The sequence below is a fragment of the Danio rerio genome, chromosome 7 (assembly GCF_052040795.2).
Source record: "Danio rerio strain M-AB ecotype USA chromosome 7, GRCz13ab, whole genome shotgun sequence".
Taxonomy (NCBI): domain Eukaryota; kingdom Metazoa; phylum Chordata; class Actinopteri; order Cypriniformes; family Danionidae; genus Danio; species Danio rerio.
This window is the reverse complement of record NC_141027.1, coordinates 24251818-24272240: the sequence shown is the minus strand read 5'-3', so window position 1 is coordinate 24272240 and position 20423 is coordinate 24251818. Positions and strand designations below refer to the sequence as shown.

Below are 20423 nucleotides of genomic sequence, written 5' to 3'. Positions count from 1 at the left end.
CTATTATTAGACGTATTGGTTTATATATAATAACTTTAACTGTTAAAAGCTACTTGTTAATTACTCTGTTAAAATAGTTGGGTTAAAAAACCCAACATATAACTCAACAATAGGTTATTATAGCACCTTCACAACTATGGCTTATTTTAAGGGGTTATAAAATTTAACCCAATGCATTGGGTAATTTTGATTAAATGTTTTTTTTTTCTAATTACTATTGCTACTATTACTACTATTCATTTTATAAAATGCTTTATTTCTATTACATTTTTAGTTCCCCTTTTATTAAAATATATCAAGAATGGAGAATGAAGAAACTGAACAAAGTACAGACGGTTATAAACTGTGCAAGCAAAAAATCATGTGGAGAATATGGAGCTCTGTGTGCTAAAGAGACTGTCCAGCAGCTGCAGCACGCTTAACTCAAGTGTCCACAATGCACAATACATTTTAACCACATCCAAACGCTTATATGGTCTCGGGTGGTGAAACCGATAAAAAAACACGACACTGAGTAGTAATTTGATCAAAAAATAACAATAATATTATTCTGTTATAGCTTAAATAAACTTTATGACGCAAAAACCACATTACACACGCATTCTAATACAGCTGTTTGTGTCAGTTAAATCAGTTGACTATTGAAATTCAAATTTTTAACTGAGTTATTAAATAAGTAACCAAATAAAAGTTAAAAATAACCCAACAAAGCACAGAATATGTTTAACTCAACCATTGGGTTAACTAAATAACTTTTTTTAGAGTGTAATTAAAGTTATTAGAAACTAATAAAGTTATGGTAACTAATAACCTTACGTTTTGTTAATTTGATTGTAATGCAATAGTGAGCACCTTTTGTAAAGCTGCTTTGAAACAATAAATATTGTAAAATTCACTATACAAATACACTTGAATTGAATTAAACTATGTTGGATTAACAACTCAAAATGTAGATGTCTAAAGCTTTGATAATATCTTTACTGAATGATGAAAGACGGTGATCAGTTTGACAATGGTGGCTCAAATGTAATTAACACTCTCCCATTGTGCTGTTGATGAAAACACTGATCCCAAATCACTTTGATTGATCACCGAAACATCCACCTTTGATTAAAAACAAAAAGACAGCCTTTTGCTCCAGGATAAACGTAAATACAGTCTATCACTGGAAAATTCAATAGGAGAGATGAGACATATACAGTTACCAAAAACTATTCATTTCAGAATTATAAGCCCCCCTTTGAATTTTTATTTCTTTTTTAAATATTTCCCAAATTATGTTTAACAAAGCAAGGAAATTTTCACAGTATGTCTGATAATATTTTTTCTTCTGGAGAAAGTCTTATTTGTTTTATTTCGCCTAAAACAAAAGCAGTTTTTATTTTTTTAAGAAACATTTTAAGGTCAATATTATTAGCCCCTTTAATCTATATTTTTTCCGGTAGTATACAAAACAAATCCATTGTTATACAATAACTTGCCTTATTATCGTAACCTGCCTAGTTAACCTAATTAACCTAGTTAAGCCTTTAAATGTCACTTGAAGCAGTATAGGAGTGTCTTGAAAAATATCTAGTCAAATATTATTTACTGCATCATGGCAAAGATAAAATAAATCAGTTATTAAAGATGAGTTATTAAAACTATTACGGTTAGAAATGTGTTGAAAAAAATCTTCTCTTTATTATATAGAAAATGGAGAAAAAAATAAACAGAAGGGCTCATAATTCAGGAGGCTATTAATTCTGACTTCAACTGTACATTAACAGAGATTAAAAAAGGAAAATGACTTACTTTGTGTCATTCCAACTCTGTGTGTCTTTTATCTGCACAATTAAAAAAATATATTTTAAAGGGTTCAAATTAAAATTAACTTTACTGACCTGACTCTATAGGGATGACAAAATATGCGCCATATAAAAAAGAATCACATAGGCGTTAAACAACTTTTCAAATTGTCAACGATAAAAATAATAAAGTCAGAATTGTTCACACACATGCAAAAAAAGGCATATGAATTAATGATACACCAAAAATCAGATTTGTTGTTTATGTCTTAGTGCTAAATGCAAATAATGCAAACTTTATTTCTCTGTGTACATGTTTCATTACTGAAAAAATATTAATGCTGTTGAACATAACATTCTTGAAGCACATGTTCTCTGTGTGTATGGTAAACAGACGTATCAAATGTCACTTCCTAGAAATACTCACGCCCCTTCACTACACGCCACTCTTTCTTTTCCTTTTTTTTCTTCTTCCACTCGTTTACTTGCACTCAGTTACTTACACTACACATTCTCCATTTCTGATTCCAAAACATTAATCCCAGCTGAAAAATTAGACTTAAAAATCCATAGCTTATGATTCAGGACCAATTCACATAAACACAAATGACACGTTTAATCACATAGATAAATGCGTATTGTTTACAGGTGTATAAAGGCTTAATTTAAATGAATTAACATCAGTCCTGTTTTTAATTTTCCTTTATTCCCTCATTCCATTACTGTACTAGGGGAACTGTATCCACATTGCGCAACACTCCTCGTGTCATGGTAAATAAGGTGTCCAGGCAAGAAGACATTACCAAATCGGGGGCGCGTGGCATAGCGTGACTCGAAAGCACAGGGCCACAGCTGTGAGGTCAACATCTCAAAAGAGGACCACAGGTCTGTATTACAAAGATCCACAAACAATACAGTTATAGTCCAATACTGGACTTTGTTATCAGTAGTTTTGCCTGCTTTCTATCTAAAGTAATTAAGTAGTTATAAGGCTGAAAAACAATCCTTTTTTTTTTTTTTTTATCTTTTTTTGATTAGGAACCTCTAAGCCTCTAAGACTAAAAGCTTGACGTGGACAAAAAAAATTAATATAATTTTGTAGTTTATGTCATTATTTTATTTATTTGGGCCTCAAAGTGGCGCAGTGGGTAGCACAATGGCCTCACAGCAAGAAAGTTGCTGGTTCGAGCCCCGGCTGGGTCAGTTGGCGTTTCTGTGTGGAGTTTGCATGTTATCCCTGCGTTCGCGTGGGTTTCCTCCGTGTGCTCCAGTTTCCCCCACAAGTCCAAAAACATGTGCTATAGGTGAATTGGGCAAGCTAAAATTGTCCATAGTGTATCTGTGTGAATGAGTGTATATGGATGTTTCCCAGTGATGTGTTGCAGCTGGAAGGGCATTCATTGCGTAAAACATATGCTGGATAAGTTGGCAGTTCATTCCACTGCGCGACCCGAGATTAATAATGGGAATAAGCCAAAAAGAAAATGAATTTATTGATTGATTAATTGATTGATTGATTGATTTATTGATTGATTGATTTATGTGTTTGTCTAATAACAATTACATTTTATTTATTTTTATTATAATTTTTCATAATATATACATTTTTAAAAAGTAGTTTTAGGACAAAAAATTTGTTATTTCATTCACATATTGGGGCACTGTTAAGTCAAGTTACACTGTTAAAATTTATTTTATTTTTTTCAATGTTTTTTATGATCCATGAGATTTTTCTCATTTATTTTTGCTTTTGAATTGTATTATAGGACATTGATCTTTCCTCCTACACATTTTAATGGTGGAAAAAGTGACTTTTATTGACATTTTAAATATATTGCCTGGGCAAATTATGGTCCAAAGCCTGGTAATACACTGTCAGTACTTTTTCTGTTATGTTATCGAGACTTATTTATATACAGTTGACGTTTTTCCCCAAATTCTTTTTAATGGAGAGAAGATTTTTTTTTTAACACATTTCTAAACAATAGTTTTAACAACTCATTTTTAATAACTGATTCTATTATCTTTGCCGTGATGATAGTAAATAATGTTTTATTAGATATTTTTCAAGACACTTCTATACAGCGTAAAGTGACAATTAATGGTTTAGCTAGGTTAAGTAGGTTAACTAGGCAGGTTAGGGTTATGAGGCAAGTTATTGTATAATGATGATTTGTTCTGTAGACTATCGAGAAAAAATATAGCTCAAAGGAGCTATAAATATTGACCTTAAAAAGGCTTTAAAACAATTAAAAACTGTTTTATCCTAGCTGAAATAAATAAAAAAGACTTTCTCTGGAGGAAAAAATATTATTGAAAATACTGTGAAAATATCCTTGCCCTGTTAAAAATCATTTGGGAAATATTTAAAAAAGAAAAAAAAATGAAAGGGGGGCTAATAATTCTGACGTCAACTGTAAATATTATTTCTTAAACAATATATTGTTTTAATCTACTTAAAAGTCTGTTACTGCAGAGTTGAATTATCAACATTAAAAGTCAACAAAAGCAGAGATCAAGGTCACAAAATGCAATTCATAATCATAAAATTAACCGAAAACACATGTGAATCTCTGAACACCGAAATGGTGTGTGTGTAATTCGTTCAGTGAATTTTGAGAATTTGGTTTGGTTTTATTTGATTTAAAGCTCAAAATAAATGACAGCATACATTTAGAAAAGTTAATCAGTAGTAAAAGTTATTCAGGCATATTTAAGATTGTGTGTTATTATAGGTCACTATAAATTAATAAGTAACTGTGTGAAATTGAGTATGGAAACGCCTTTGTACAGAAGGTCATATTTTTAATATATCAGTGTTGCTAATGTTGACTAAAGCTTATACTAATGAAAAAATTTTTTAATTGTTGCCAGTTCAATAAAATGTTATTAGCTAATCATATAAAACAAAAAATCTGTAAAATTATTATTCAAAATGTGTACAAACATTATGATCATTTATAAATCTTACTAAAAAAGGTTTTAATAAAAACAACTCGTATTCCTTTGCTGATATCATTTGCAATTAAATTTGTTTCATGGAAAATGTTAAAATATAAACAATTTCTTATTTGAGATATTTTATTCACATTAAAAACCCTTAATTTAAATAATAATAATAATAATAATAATAATAATAATATAAAAATTACTCTGTTGATATAATTTTGCATAAGAAAAAAGTCCAACAGAAACCATGCATGTTTGGGCTCAAATATTTGATTCACCAAGAAATAACCTAATAAAAATGAAATACCACATCCACTGAGCAAAAATATTACATTAAAAACTAACATAAATTAGATACAAGCAATATTATGTGAGCAAGACCTCTTTATAATATCCTGTGCTCTAAATGATCTGATTTAAACTATCTCTAAAGGCAATTTGGGTAGTAAACGAAGCTAAAAGCTCAGGGTATTAATTAACCTCATCTCTCTCTGCAAATCTCAATGGTTTCTAGTGTCCACTTATCAAAAAAGAAGAGCATTTGTGTGCGGTGCTTGAAAAGACACAAAGGATAATAGTGGCCATATCAATATAAACTGCCCCTTTTATCAGTGTGCTGAAGGCTAAATCTTGCTGACATTTGACAATCCACTGGAGTTTAAACTCAATGCTCTCTCATTCCTTCCAGCCAGAATCGTCTTCCTCTCTTTCTCTTAGTCACTTTAGTTTGTATGTTTTAGTCAGAAAATGTGTCAGTCATTGAAATGTTGTTTACAATCTTTACTGACCTTTTCTCCAGTATTACTATTTTGAGTCCTCCAGCATTTTGCACACTCTACAAGTATCGTTCATCAAACTGAAAAGACAAGAAAGTCTTCATCCAAACATTTGTTTTGTTTCTGTGCACTTCCTCGGGCATTGTGCTAAATGTGCCACTCACTCATGTGGATTTGACATGTTTATCTGCTCACTGTCTCGCTGATTAAAAAGAGGAGATTGAGTCAGTTTAGACGAGATTAGAGCGCTCAAACACACATTCAAAATGTTCATCAGTCCCTCCAGGACTTTTTGCGACAAAATACAGATTTTTTTGTGCGTTTTTGCAAGTTTTGTGGGTTTTTTCATGTTTTCCTTTGAAAATATACATAAATTTACACATCTTAATTCTTCATGAATATGTATCTCGTAAAAAAGATGGATAGATGTAATTTATATGAAGGACACACTGAGGGAAACAAGAGGTTATCTCTTAGCCCTATATAGTATGTTGTATAATATTTAAACATGAAACCAAAAGTTTGAAAAAAAAACAAACATTTGCTTAATTTATGCCAAATTTAGTGATCACAGATTTGCAAAATCCTGTAGTGTCTGATACATACGTGTTCACACCTAGAAAAGTTTGAAGGGAATTTCTGAATGGGTTAGATAACTAGATGACCCATGATGTGTAAACATATTTAGAAATAATAAGTGATACATATACCGAATGTTTGAAATACTTACATTATTTACATTATTTATATTATTTATAGGTTTTTTTAGACATCAATATAATAAAAGTGTTATTCAACATCAAATTAATTATGTTTATTATTATTATAAAGTTCTATCTAAAAATAATGACTTTAATAATTAATTTGGTATGATCACTTATTAATTTAAATAATCCATGCCGTTTTTTGTTTTTTTTAATCATAGGGCTGGGTGATTTGGCCTAAAATCTAAATCGTGATTAATTGAACATTTTGACTCGATTACAATTATTGTTTATTTTATTTCATTTTTTTGTCTTCATATTTCAAAGACAAGTTTTCTACAGTAAATATGCTTGCATGTTACAAGTGAGAGATTTCTGAAAGAAGGGCACATTTTTGATAGTAAAATAATTGAAGCAAACACACATTATCTACTATGGTTATTTATTGAACATCAACATTGAACAACTAAAATTAAAACACACATTGACTAAAACCAACAGTCAATTCTTTCCTCATAAATAAATAATTCACTAGCACTTTTGGGAAAAAATTTTTTTTTTAATGTTTTTTTCATATTAAAAGTAGAAAATAAGTATATCTTCTAAATCAAATAACTCTTGTATATCCTGTAAAAACATTTTAAACAGTGCATTTCTTGCATCTTCTGTAAACAAATATTTTAATGTAAATAATAATTTTAATGTAATGCAAAATATGCCGTCTTAAAGGCTTAACAAAGCGGCATCACGTGACTCTACATGCGGTAGAAAACGTAATTAAAAAAATTGGCCTAGAAAAATTTGATTGATTATAAGTTTTGAATGTTGATTTTGATTACTTTTCAACTAATCGCCCAGCCATTTTCAATCATATTTTGACAATTTAATTTCACAAAGGTTATTTAAAACACTTTAACCAGATACTTGCTTGGTTTATAATGGTCATGTCTTCTTTGACCCATTCATAATTATTATAAATTGCAGTATTTTAAAAAAATTCATTATTATAAAAAGTATTTAGTTTCTATAGTATTTTTTACTCCATTTTCAAATGTGTAGTTTTCTTTTTAAAGTAGGTTTCAGCTTTAAATATGACGTAAAATGTTATGAACCATGCAAAAAAAGTTCCCTTCTGAAATACTCTGATGTATTGTTGTGAAAAAAATAATTGAATTCACAAAACAACTCCTTGTCACTAATTAAGATGAGAGATATGATCAAACTCATATCACTAGGAATGTCATATTGACCTGTGAAAGCAGAGACGTGTGTGTTTACTCTGAGCTACACGGCTGACCGGTGTTTATAAGATGCCACTTAATGGGTCGAGTTTGACCCAGTGCCCTGCTTCCACTCACTGATCAAATGAATGGGAAGAGAGAGTATCATGAGGGCTGTGTGTGGCTCTGCGTTCGTGTGTATGTGGATCCATGCGTGTGTAAGCCATTAAGATATCAAGACCATTTATCTATGACAGCACAGCTGTGCCAACACAATCCTAGCCTCTTCTTGTCCACTTTAGTTCACACAATAATGAACGATGGCAAAACTGTAAAATACATTTACCTCAACTGCTCCCCTGCTCTCATTTATTTTTCTCTCTACATTATCTTGTGACTGCTTTAAAGAGAGTGAAGTCAACCGCTGTCTCAAAGAAATGCACTTTGACCAACTAAAACAATTGATACACAAGACTAAGGTTTCGTTTTTTTATGGCTGCTGTAAATATGGTGGTAAATAGAGATAGCAGGGCAACAAGCTGCATCGTGTCTATAAAGTTGTCTTTATCTGTTAGGATTCAGAAGCCAGCATTTTCACGTATATGTACCATGTGTTTGGTTTTTTTAAAATCCTGACTTATTTTCTTGTGAGAAATAAGCATTGTAATCCCTAAATATCTTGGCTACGTATGATAAGATGACATGAATATGCTCTACAATGTTAGACGCGACCTTAGTGCCTTGGAGGCCTCTCTAAAAATAGATTCATTAAGTTACAGTACGTTCGTAAAACTTTGTGTTAGTTATTAACTGCTTGAACAACCAACATTGCTACATTTGATATACGCAGGGTGCTTAGTAAGTAACAAACTCTTCAATTGACAACAGCATGTGATATTGGCTGGATTAATTATTTATAACCAAGAGACGCAAGGTCATCATGCAGTTCGCAAATTATGATTTTTGGAATGCAATTTTAAACAGAATATCCGCACGTCCATTCTTCAAACAAATTATCTTCTGTATGCTTGTTTTATATAAAATTTTTTGGAATATTTTGGAGACAAAAGGTCTCCATAATGACATTAAAACATGACATAATGATTGGGGCTGGTTGTGCTGCGCATTGGTGGAGTTGCTCTTCAGTGGACATGTCCTTCAGCGGTGATATTTGCATTACTAATTACATTACTGAGCAGTGACATTCACGCTAAACTAAACTGAACATGTTTTAATCTACCACAACTATACCAGCATTTACCACTAGTCTCCAGCCTGTGTGATATGCTAATGTTTCCACAATCTGAACTACAAGTGATTAAAAAAAGAATACCACAACTTCCAGGTTGATGTCACTCGAGTGTGTGGATGGGACCATTTTGAACATCTATGAACTTGTTTTAAACTGAAAAGAACGTATACTCTTCACATTGAAACATTGCCCAAGGTTCCATTGTTTCTTTGATTAAATACAGATTTTCAAAGTTGTAGTATTCTTTTTGAATCCCCCTGTACTGTTATGAATTTATATTTTGCTTTCTACATCTATGATAAACTGCTTTGACAACCTCCATTGTAAAAGCGCTACAGAAACAGCAATGAATGTACCCGGTGTACTGCAACGGAAAGCAATAGCCGTTGCTATGGTTACTTCCTCAAGAAATCGTTACAGTAGTTACTCTCCAAGGTCTGTTCATCTGTTTATTTGAAAATAAGCCCTCACTAACATTTGAAATTACTAAACCGCTAAGAACTTATGTTGAAAGTTTACTTATATTATCAAAAGAGCAGTTGTAAAATGATATACGTGCTTTAGCTAGCCAACTGTTCTTGTGGGAAAGCAGCGATATTAGGTTGTGTTTTCTTCAGGACTTGTACGACACCACATTGAGGTGTTTAGAAAGAAGCAATAGGCAACAATGAAACAGTATATTGCGAGGTTCAGGTAGGTCATGTTCCTTATACCGTGCTGTTCAACAGCTTGCCATCTCTTTAGAGGCGGAACCCAATAGCCGCTCGTGACGCGCCATGGGGGAAGGAGGGGAGGAGGCGCGACGGTACATATGGAGGCGGGCTGGAGGACTTGACATATGGAGTAAATACTACAGACTGTTGGAGGCGCTTGGACCACTGGTGCTGTGGATATCACTGGAGACGCCAACTGTTTTCAGTGCGCGGACACTGATCTACACAGGGACTCTTCGACAATACGATGCGCGCGTTGTTTTAGGAACGAGGAAGCATCCGATTTATAACAGGTAACAGTTAACGTTACAGGAAGAAAAAAAGTGGGACAAATACGAAACAGGTTTTCGGCCTCACGAGCGCGCTGTTTTAGGTTTAAATTGCAGATCAAATCCTGGATAATCTTCATCACTGACGCAACAAACGGACAAGTAGCGCTTAAGGTGTTTTTGTAGTTTTCTTATTTTTGTTTGAAATTAGTGCGTGACTTCACTGTCAAAACGGAAATCTTACATTTCAATGGCATTGAACAGTGTGCCTTGTTTTTAAATTCATTTTAAAGCCTCGCATTGCAGTCGCCTATCTTTACTTTGATATTTCCACGTGCTATAAAATAAAATCAATAGCGACACATGTCTCAGAGCAGCTTCATGTAGATAAAGGGAAGATACGGTGCCGTAATTCCTCGAGACAGTATTCTGGCTGTATATGTGTACCCTGGCGGTCGATCTGAGATCTGACCGGCGGTAGCCTATAAGTCAAGCGCTGCTCAAGCATCACCGCTCAATATCGAGGATTGGACATCTCAATTACCAAAATGACGGATGGACCGAGACAAAGAGGCAGCGCAGCCCCGAGCACTGCCAGCGAGGATGGAGGAGCAGCAGACACGGGCAATACAGCAGGGCAGTCAGTGGCGCTGAAGAAAGAGATCGGCCTCGTCAGTGCGTGCGGCATTATTGTCGGTGAGTGATCGTTTGCTTTAAGCATGCATTTATGAAAGCATAAATGAAACATCTTACGGTCTTTTATCTCATATGAATTGGATTGCTTCTATTTCTCATACTGTAGAAATGGGGAAACCAGATACTTTACAAAACAATAACAGTCTAATAAATAGCTTATAGCCAATGCGTTTTTTATATTATTGGCACGATAAAAAAATGGATTTTTAATCGGCAAATCATACCATTTAAAGCCATAGTTTAACTATAAATATTAAAGCACATTTTTAATTGTAGTTTAATGATGATTTAGTTAGGCTATTAGGATGATAATGGTCCTTAAATGGTTAGTTCATCTAAAGATAATAATTATGTCATTAATTATTCACATTGATGTCATTCCAACCCCCATGACCTTAGTTTTTAGAATAAGAATGTAAACATTTTGATGAAATCTGAGAGCTTCCTAAACCTTCATAGTCAAAAATATTTCCCACCTCTTCAAAGTCCAGAAAAACACCAAAAAATCATCCTATAATCTGATCATATGCCTTTAGTGGTAATAAATAACTTCATTAAACAGTTTTCTTGTCTCTGTGTCAGTATAGGGTGCACATTCATGAAAGGGTTGTGCTTTTATCTGTCATGCTCAGTAGTTTATGCAAACAAAAGTATTCTCATGGCTTCATAATATTCTATTTCTACCACTGAAAAGTGAAGACACAGGGACTGTTTTTACAATGTTTTTGGAATAGCTTTCTGGGCTTTGAACAAGCCGGGACCATTGTTGTCTATGGAAAATCAGGTAGCTCTCAGATTTCATCCAGAATAATTTCAGACACATAAAGGGCTAAACTCAAAAATATATTTAGGCCCAGCAGAAAAAAAATACTTCATCAAAAAAAATGTTTTAGTTATTTTTAATTAAATTTTAAATAATGTGTCTAATCAAGCAGACCCTAGTTTTATCCATAAATTTTGTTCAACATAAGCTAAAACATTAGACTGCTATTATATTAGTTATGAATATTGTATTGCTAAAAATATGCATTGTTGGCGATTGGATGTGTCTTGGATTGATTGGGTAGATTTACATAAACAACATAAAAATTGAGACCCATTTGAAGTGATTTAAGACCTACAAGACAATACTTCAGTGAATTTATAGGACTTTTTAAGGCCAAAAATGTAGTTTTTGTAATTTAAGACCCTGCAGATAGATACCCTGTTCATTTGTGTTCCAAAGATGAATGAAAGCCTTGGGGGTATGGAACAACATGACTGTAACAGAATTTTCATTTTTCATTAACCCTTGTTGACATACTTTTTGGGGGAAAAAATTGGACTGTAACTGCACTGTAGACTTGTAAGGCAGAGCTTTCTGCAGAGCTTTTTTAAGTTGATTCAACTTTCAACTCCAGTACTGCCCCTGACTCGATTTAAGCTGAGTCAACTCAAAAATAAACTCTGCAGCAAGTTACCATACAATATTAAGTTGAGTCAACCTTTTTACAGTGGGTTAATACAAGACTTTTGAACTTTTAAGACTGACTTTAAAAAGTAATATTGTAATCAATGTCAACGAAGTTACCATAGAGTGTATGATTATTTGTCTGATAAAGGGTTACATTATTCAGTATTGCATTTATTTTGTTTAATTATAGTATACAAAATGTACTGTGTATAATGATTGCATTTAAAAGAACACTTATTTTACATAAACAATCAAACTCAACTAAAAGGTGTTATAAATAGAAAATGTGCACTAGCCATTAACAACAGACAGAATGCTGATAATGGCTAAATATCAGTAATTTATAGGCCAATATATATTGGTTTATCACTTCTGCAGAACATGCATGTTTTTTTTTACAGTGGTATTATGGTACATAAGCTAAAAAAGACAAGCACCTGCGTGGCTATGGCATTAAATATGTTCTTTTTCACTCTCTCTTTTGTCCTCTGTAAATAAAGTAAAAAAAATCAAGTCAGTCTGTGACCACAAACAACAAAAGAGGAAATGGGGGGAGGAAACATGCTGAACTCTGTCAGACTGTCACAGTGGTGTTGTTCATTTACAGTTCAAGCAGCATTAAGCTATAAAAATATATTTGAAGTCATGAAAAGTAAAACCAACTCAAGATAATCCCAACCCACATTTTAACTGCAATAATCCTCTTCAACAACCTTGATCGGGTCATATATTCACATGCTCTCAGTCAGCCCACGTGAACATTATTATCAGCTGATTGTCACTTCAGATTGCTCAAAGCTTTCCTCTGGCCTTTGTTCTCTGTGTACATTAGATTTATTAGAATGCTTTATAACGGCTGCCATTCTCATCCTTATCAACCCCATTCACTAAGATATTAAACCCTTTGTGAGTTGGAAATGAAGGATGAACTTGAAGGTGAACTTTCTGTAGTTTTTGACTTGCTTTTATATAGTTTCTGTTGAATTTGCTGCATTGTAGGATCTACAAAGAGCAATAAAACCTTGAATGTCTAAATGTTTATGAATTGACTGTAGAAAGCAAACACTGAGTTGGCTTAAAGGTGTAAAGTGTTATAAACTATACAAGTCAGCAATTTATGATGGCACTCCATTATTTTTTATTTGCAACAGAGGTTTTTTTTACTAATACAGTTATGTTTTGTAGATTAATCCTCCATTAAGCTGATTAAAATGAAATCCAAGTGAGGAATTTTGTAATAATTAATAAACTTAATACAATTGAATTGTGCTCTCATTTCCTCTTGATTTTCTTCATGGTTGCAGCTTTATGTAGAACTGAAAACTGTAAATTATTAAAAGACATTAATAAATGGGATTATTGCTGAACATATTAAAAAGCGTTTAGCCATTTTGTGGAACTTTTTAGCTTTTATCTGTCCATTTAGTATTAATTACAAAGATTCTGCATAACTGAACAAGCTTTAACCTAGTTTGTTTTTGGGTGGGGGGATGCGTTGGTTTGATTTTATATGTGAATTTGTAAAAAGGAAACTAGCCATCAAGGTTACAGACCCACAAAAATAGTTGGATCAATAAATGGGTGAAAGAAAATCAATAGCACTGTTGAGAGACCTAAGCAAGCATGTTAGTGAGAGTAATAAATAAAAGTACAAGTGACTGTAACTGTAACATCACTGCACGATAAAAAGGCAATGTATCTGCACAATAATTGGCATGTAAATATGATAAGCTGATAACAAAGAGTGAACTGATTTTAAGGCAAGTTAGTTCAATGCGGTCACTTTGGCACCATCCTGGCCTATATTCCATGTAGGCCATAGGGCCATCTCCTTTAATGGGAATCATAGACCTAATTCTTAAATAGGAGTATTCTATTGTTAAACGTGTGGATATATAGTATAGCTAGCAAATAAGTTACTTTTAAAGCCAAATAGCATTTAAAATCGAAACTAAAAACTGCTGGGTTCCACACAATCACTTCATGTTGTCCCAACGCAAATCAATGAAGTAAATGTTTTTTTCTATTTTTGGTTGATTTGATTTGATTTCATCATGCACAAAACAATTCTTTAAACAAAATACATTTTAATCATGGTCAAAAATGTACCGGGATGAAGTACAATCTTATTATTTTCCCCACCCCATTGCCATGCACACACATCATTCACTTATTACTTCAACTTATTTCTTCATTTACTTATCTCTTCTTTTTACATGAGACATACGAGTTTTACATGAAACATATTTCATTCTTCTGGCATCTTTGACATACTATATGTTTGATTCCATTTGCACATTTACGTTTTATAACATAGACCCAAAGCATACATTGTATTGCAAAAAGCCATTACTGAAAATGTCATCATACACTGTAAAACCCAAAAAGTTAAGGTAACTCAAACCATTTGAGGAAACCGATTGCAACAAACCATTTAAGTAAAAAAAAAAACTAATCCTAATGAGAACTTAATCTATTTGAGTAAAAAAAGCCATTTGAGCACAGTAAAATCTGATAAATGAAGAGAACTCAAACAAACTGAATACTGTAAAACCCAATAAGTTAAGGCAACTAAACCAATTGAGGAAACGGGTTGCAACAAACCATTTGAGTTAAAAATAATCTATAGGGTTCATGTGAACCTACTCCATTTAAGTTGAAGTAATGAGGTATTCAATTGACTCCTTTTCAGGAGGTAGAACTTTCAGTCAATTTTGAGTTAACTACACTCATTTCATTTGATAAAGTTGAATGGCGGGTTTTACGGTGTAGCTTTCTCATTTTGTTCCTTTTCAATCACCTCTATTAATCATTATATTTAATAATATATATTTTATACAACTTTTGAAATTGATATATTTCCTGACATATTTTGACAATCTGTTCCAGACTGTCCCATAATTTCACACCACATACACATGTACACATTTTTTTAAGTCCTTGTTTTTAACCTCCTAAGATTTTGTTCTTCTCTCAGATTATATCCCCCTTGTCCTTCTTCAAAAACGTTTGTATGCTATACAGAAGTAATTTATTAATAGCTTTAAACATAAATTGTGCTGTTTTAAATTCAACCAAATCTTTGAACTGAAGTATCTTCAATTTGAAAAAATAAAGGATTTGTGTGCTCCATAGTTGGTTGAATATAAAAAATTAAGTTGTCCACCCAAAAAACTTAAGAATTGTGGTGGTTCGGCTAATTTTAAATGAGTAGTTTGAACAAGCAGCAATTTTTTTCATGTACTGTATATATCAAGCAATCTTTCACCTTCATCCTTCATTAACCTTCATTCACCTTCAAAAAAAACCCTCTCTGGATTCAATGATTGACTTATACAATAAAATTCACTGAACAACAGCAAACGTCAATGCTATTCATCTGTAAAACAAACCATTTCCTCAAGCAAAACTAACATTTGTGTTGACTAATACTGAAGTGGTTGCATTCTGCACAGGGAAAATTGTCAAACAACAAATGTAAATGCCATGCAACTAAAAGTAGATAATCTTGGAGCTTTTTTCCTAAATCATGGAAAAAATAAAAAGAAAATAGGCTGGTACAGCTAATATGCATGCATGTTCTGCTTTAAATAGCCAAAAAAGCTTTAATTTTAAAGGCGACTTGTGCTTTGAGCTGAAAGGTGGAACTTCTCTGTAATCCTTCCATCAATGCAATGTTTGACAAGGCTTGGCACTGCATGATGTGATCAATTTGAGTAGACTAACAAAACCAGAATGTTAAATCAGAGATTGCTTCTGTGTTCCTGTGCTGTATGCGTGGTGAAAGCACACAAGGGAAGCAAGCGGATGTAGTATGAAAAGGAAACCCATCTGCATATTTTTTCCACTTAAGTCAGCAGGACCTCTTGATGTACAAGTGTGCACAAAAATTACCAATCAGTCATAAAACTAGTGGATGTCCATATTTCCCATCTGGTTTAGCTGGTTGAAACCAGATCAATTTCTGCATTCTTTGGCAATAGTAAGAGATAGCTTAGATTGTATAAAGTTGTGAAATTTGTACTTTGAGGTCATGGGACATGCTGAAGTTTGTGATAATCATATCTTGGCCGCGCTTTTTCATGGCAGAGATTAAATCAGTGAATTGAAGCGGGAGACAAAAATCGAACGCTCAGGTGTTATGAAAGTTTATGGATATTCCTTTTGATTGGATTATTTTGTAAGATAGCAAAAGCTACAGAGAAGATCTAATTACTTGTTTATAGTTCTTAGTAGACATTTGTTTCCAAGTGATTCACAGAAAACATTTGCAACGACAATCCTGCAAAGGAAATATGGAGTAGTTGCTTTAATCGAGGGCAGAGATGTAACAGGACAGAAACTCTGTTTACCTGAATTTCCACCTGCATGAGTCTGTCTCAATGCCCAGACTTGTCTTGCAATTAGAAAGGATTAAAGAATAAACCACAGTTACATGTGCTGAGCCGGTAGTCACTCCTCAAAATGACTAAGATTCAAAATAAAACATAATAATAATAATTACATACAAGGTATAAATGGTTTATTCCATTTCCATATATACTTGCAAAATAAAAAAGAAAACGTTCTGCAAACAAAAAATAAAGTATTGAGCAAAAAATAAATAAATAAATAGAAATCTCCAAAAATCACAAAGCGAAAATTAAATTTTGAGAAATAAAAATGAAATTTGCAAACCAAAAAGAAAACTGCAAATAAAAATCCAGCTGTGCAAATAAAATCTTTACTAAAACAATATTTGCAATAAAAAAACAATAAATATTTGCAAAAAAAAATTTTTATAGCATTGCCTTTACAAGGGAACTTGGGTGTTTACGGCAGGCTCAGACCTACTGGGCTGTAAGAACACCTCAGGGACACTGTGTCTCCAGGTGATGACGTCGCTTAAATGGAGGCTGGTCCGGGTACGTTGTAAACTCCCAAGTTCCTTTGACTCCGTCCCCTAGTCAAATCAGGGCCACAAAGTGAAATGCACGGAAACGTGAAGTCCAAAGAGAAAACAGCAATCACAAACTTACGGTTGACTAAAAATCTGATTAAAATGAGCATTGCAACTGACTGGATGGTTTTGTAAAGGCAATGCTATAAAAATGTTTTGCAAATATATATTCTTTTTATTGCAAATATTTTTTGCACTGCTTGATTTTTATTTGCAATCTGTACCACCCCAGTGACAGATTGTGTATCTTTATTTCTGAGAGTGTAGATTACTCCTTCATATTTTTAAATCTGTGTGACTTCAGCTTTTTTAATGCTATACCTAAATGCATGATGCTTGTTTATTAATAATAGTTTAAATGATTTGCTAAGTTATTTTTGATTACTATAATTTAGACGTTACGTATGTTTTTTCAAAGACAGTTGTTATTTCTTTGTATTGCCTATTGTGCCCTCCTGTGGCCTTTAGGTGAACCTTAAAATTCCCTAAAAAAGTCAGAACATAAAAAAATGTAAATGTCATTATTTACTCCTATATTTGTTACAAATCTCTTTGTGTTTATTTATTCCGTTCAACACAAGAGTTGATATATTGAAGAAAAAAAAACAGCTATTGACTTCCATTATTTTATATATATATATATATATATATATATATATATATATATATATATATATATATAAATATATATATAAATATATATAAATATATAATATATATATATATATATATATATATATATATATATATATATATATATATATATATATATATATATATATATATATATATATATATATATATATATATTTATTATATATACTTTAGGAACGGTAAAGCAGAAAATTTGGGTGGCTTTAAAACCTTGACTTTTTCAAACCATGGTATACCTTTAAAACGGTTATTGTCACATACCTAGTTTTCGTCAATGTAATTTAAGTATTAGCACAATTTTAGAGCCAGTATATTGTATGTCATAAACACACTCACCATTGGGGCTCTATGTAAAGTGCACACACTGTTATGCAGCTATACAAATCCACGCTCTCCCCCATTTATTTGCTATGTGTACTCACTCCATTAGTCACGCTGAATACTAACTCAGCAAATTACAGTCAGCTCTGTGTGAATCCCTCTCACCACCTGCTCTGTCTCTCTTCTCTTGGCTCATCCTCCCTCTCCTTCCTCACGTTTTCTCTGCCTCTGACATTTTCATTTTCGTTTGATTCATACACTGTCCTGCTTTCCTTTATTGGTTTTCCAATATCATACTTTGCCACTTTTAGGTCTTGCTGATCTCTATATCTCTATCAAGAAAGCGTCACTGACTTCTTATCATGTATTTTAAGGATGCATAGAATTAAGAAAGCACTATATTCTGTCATTAATTTTCAGAATAATATCGAGAGGAAGTGGAAGTGATTTAGATCATCATCCAGCATTAATGTAAAGAGATTAGGATTTATCCTAGATTAAAAGGAAGATTCAACTCTTCATATTCTATCTCTTGAAGAATGTTTAATAGTGGATGTTTAATTAATATTCCATGAACATGTAATTGTAAATTCATAATACTGATCATATTATGAAAATAATTATTCATTTAAAATCAAGTTGGACACATTTTCAAAATGTATATCCTTAATGCACTCCTGACAAATCCCAAATCTCTTTAAATCCTTTACTCGTGATAACGTCTCTCTGGCTTTTCATTTAGAGCACTTTAGTAAATTCATCCAGACATCCATTAGGCATATAGGTTTTTGAATTCATAATCAGTGCAATTCCCTTCTATCTTTCTGACCTGCTTTCTATTTTAATTTACATTTCCAATACTCAACCTCTATGTTTTGTCATTTTCAGGTAACATCATTGGCTCTGGAATCTTTGTCAGCCCAAAGGGAGTGTTGGAAAATGCCAGTTCGGTAGGCCTGGCCCTCATTGTATGGATTCTTACAGGCATTATAACAGCGATTGGCGCACTCTGCTATGCTGAGCTGGGCGTTACTATACCCAAATCTGGAGGCGACTACTCTTATGTCAAGGACATCTTTGGAGGACTTGCAGGGTGAGAGTTTTCGGCCACATGTTCATTTTAATAATATTTCTAGTGTCTACTACTAATTGACTAAAGTCAGAAATCTATAAGTTATGTCTAAAAGCTGCAGCCGCTTTTCCTTTTTAAGTAGATAAATTAATGATAGAAATGTAGACTTTAGAGTGATTGTATCATGATAATCCTATAAGTCAGAGTTTTAATAAACCAGATGAAAAACAATGCATTCATTTCAAAGACATGAGTGTTCGGAGATTCGGCAGAATTTAGTTTTCATTAATGTGCAATAAATACAGTTCTGTTTCTGATTAAAGTATTACACTGCAAGCACCAGAGTGAGCCAGTCAGAAACTGTGGAAAGCTTAGGCTTACTGCGAACGAATGGAAAATAGCTTGGTTTATCCTTTGGGAATCCTATACTTTTCCCTCAAATGACTGTAATCTTCTGTCAATGAGATTGCCACTGTCGTTGTATGGTAATTAGCTTGTTAACATCTTAACTAAACATTTCTTAGTCCACTTATAGGTAGTCAGTGGTCAATCAAACTTTACAATCCTGGCTTTGTTCACGCAGCAACAACCCTTGCTTATCACGGTGACTGCACTGATCATGGACTCTGCAAATGGACAGCCATTAGCATTCAGTCATAAAGTCACTCAGTCGTGACTCGGATTCACTCCACACCAGCGAATGATGCCAATAAAGTATACTGCATACGCATTAAGTCAATACTAAAAACAAAAGACACTGCTATATCCAAATAAAATAACGACTTATCAGTAGCTAAAAAGAAAACATGAAATCATGTTTTTGGTAGTCAATCATTAAAATCCCATTGTATTACCTTCTGATGAGTAATTTTTTCGCTTAAGGAAATACAATAAGAGTCTTGTATGTTTGTCTTTTACAGGTTTCTGCGGTTATGGATTGCTGTATTGGTAATCTACCCTACTAACCAGGCAGTCATTGCTCTCACCTTCTCCAACTACGTTCTGCAGCCTCTATTTCCCACCTGCTTCCCCCCAGAGAACGGTCTGCGGATACTCGCTGCCATCTGCTTGTGTGAGTACCAGAAGTACAAACTCGCATCTCATTGTCCAGTTATTTAGATGAACAGTGATGCTCCCATACTATTAAATGTTTCGCTTTAGGATTTACTGGCTAGCTTATCAATCTTATCAATGCATATGTAAATGGGAATATAATGATATTAAAACTTCATTAAGATTCGATTAAGACAAAATTGATGTTAAATACTATAAACAGTGTTCATTTTGACAGCAAATTTTGATTTAGTTTTAGTCTTTTGACTAAAATTCCATTATAGTTTTAGTCATATAGTCTTCTGAATCATTTTAGTTTTAGTCTAGTTTTAGTCGACTAAATCTACTCAAGATTTCTAATTCTAAAGTGAATTCTAAAGCAAAAATGTATGTAAAAAATAAAAGTGCGCTTCAGTTTAATGCACTTTCGTTATCTTTAATGTTGTATGCGACTCCTTGATAAGCGGAGATCATAGCACTATAGTATCATTACATCCTTACAGACGTAAGAAATAATCACGTCGCTGAATGACGCCCTAAATAAATTGTTTTGTGGTAGAGGTAC

At 33.0% G+C, this 20423-nt stretch overlaps 2 protein-coding genes across 3 annotated transcripts in view; one reads left to right on the top strand and one right to left on the bottom strand.

Moving 5' to 3' along the window:
* The window catches only part of svep1 (sushi, von Willebrand factor type A, EGF and pentraxin domain containing 1), a 148215-nt gene that overhangs the window by 111685 nt on the left and 16107 nt on the right, over positions 1 to 20423 (bottom strand). The gene's annotated exons all lie outside the window — the stretch shown is intronic.
* Positions 9525 to 20423, top strand: part of slc7a8a (solute carrier family 7 member 8a) — a 29279-nt gene continuing 18380 nt past the window's right edge. Inside the window, 3 exon segments of the mRNA NM_001271897.1 lie at positions 9525 to 10366; positions 18622 to 18826; positions 19726 to 19877. Coding sequence (NP_001258826.1) covers positions 10219 to 10366; positions 18622 to 18826; positions 19726 to 19877 — 505 coding nt within the window. The 5' untranslated portion in view covers positions 9525 to 10218.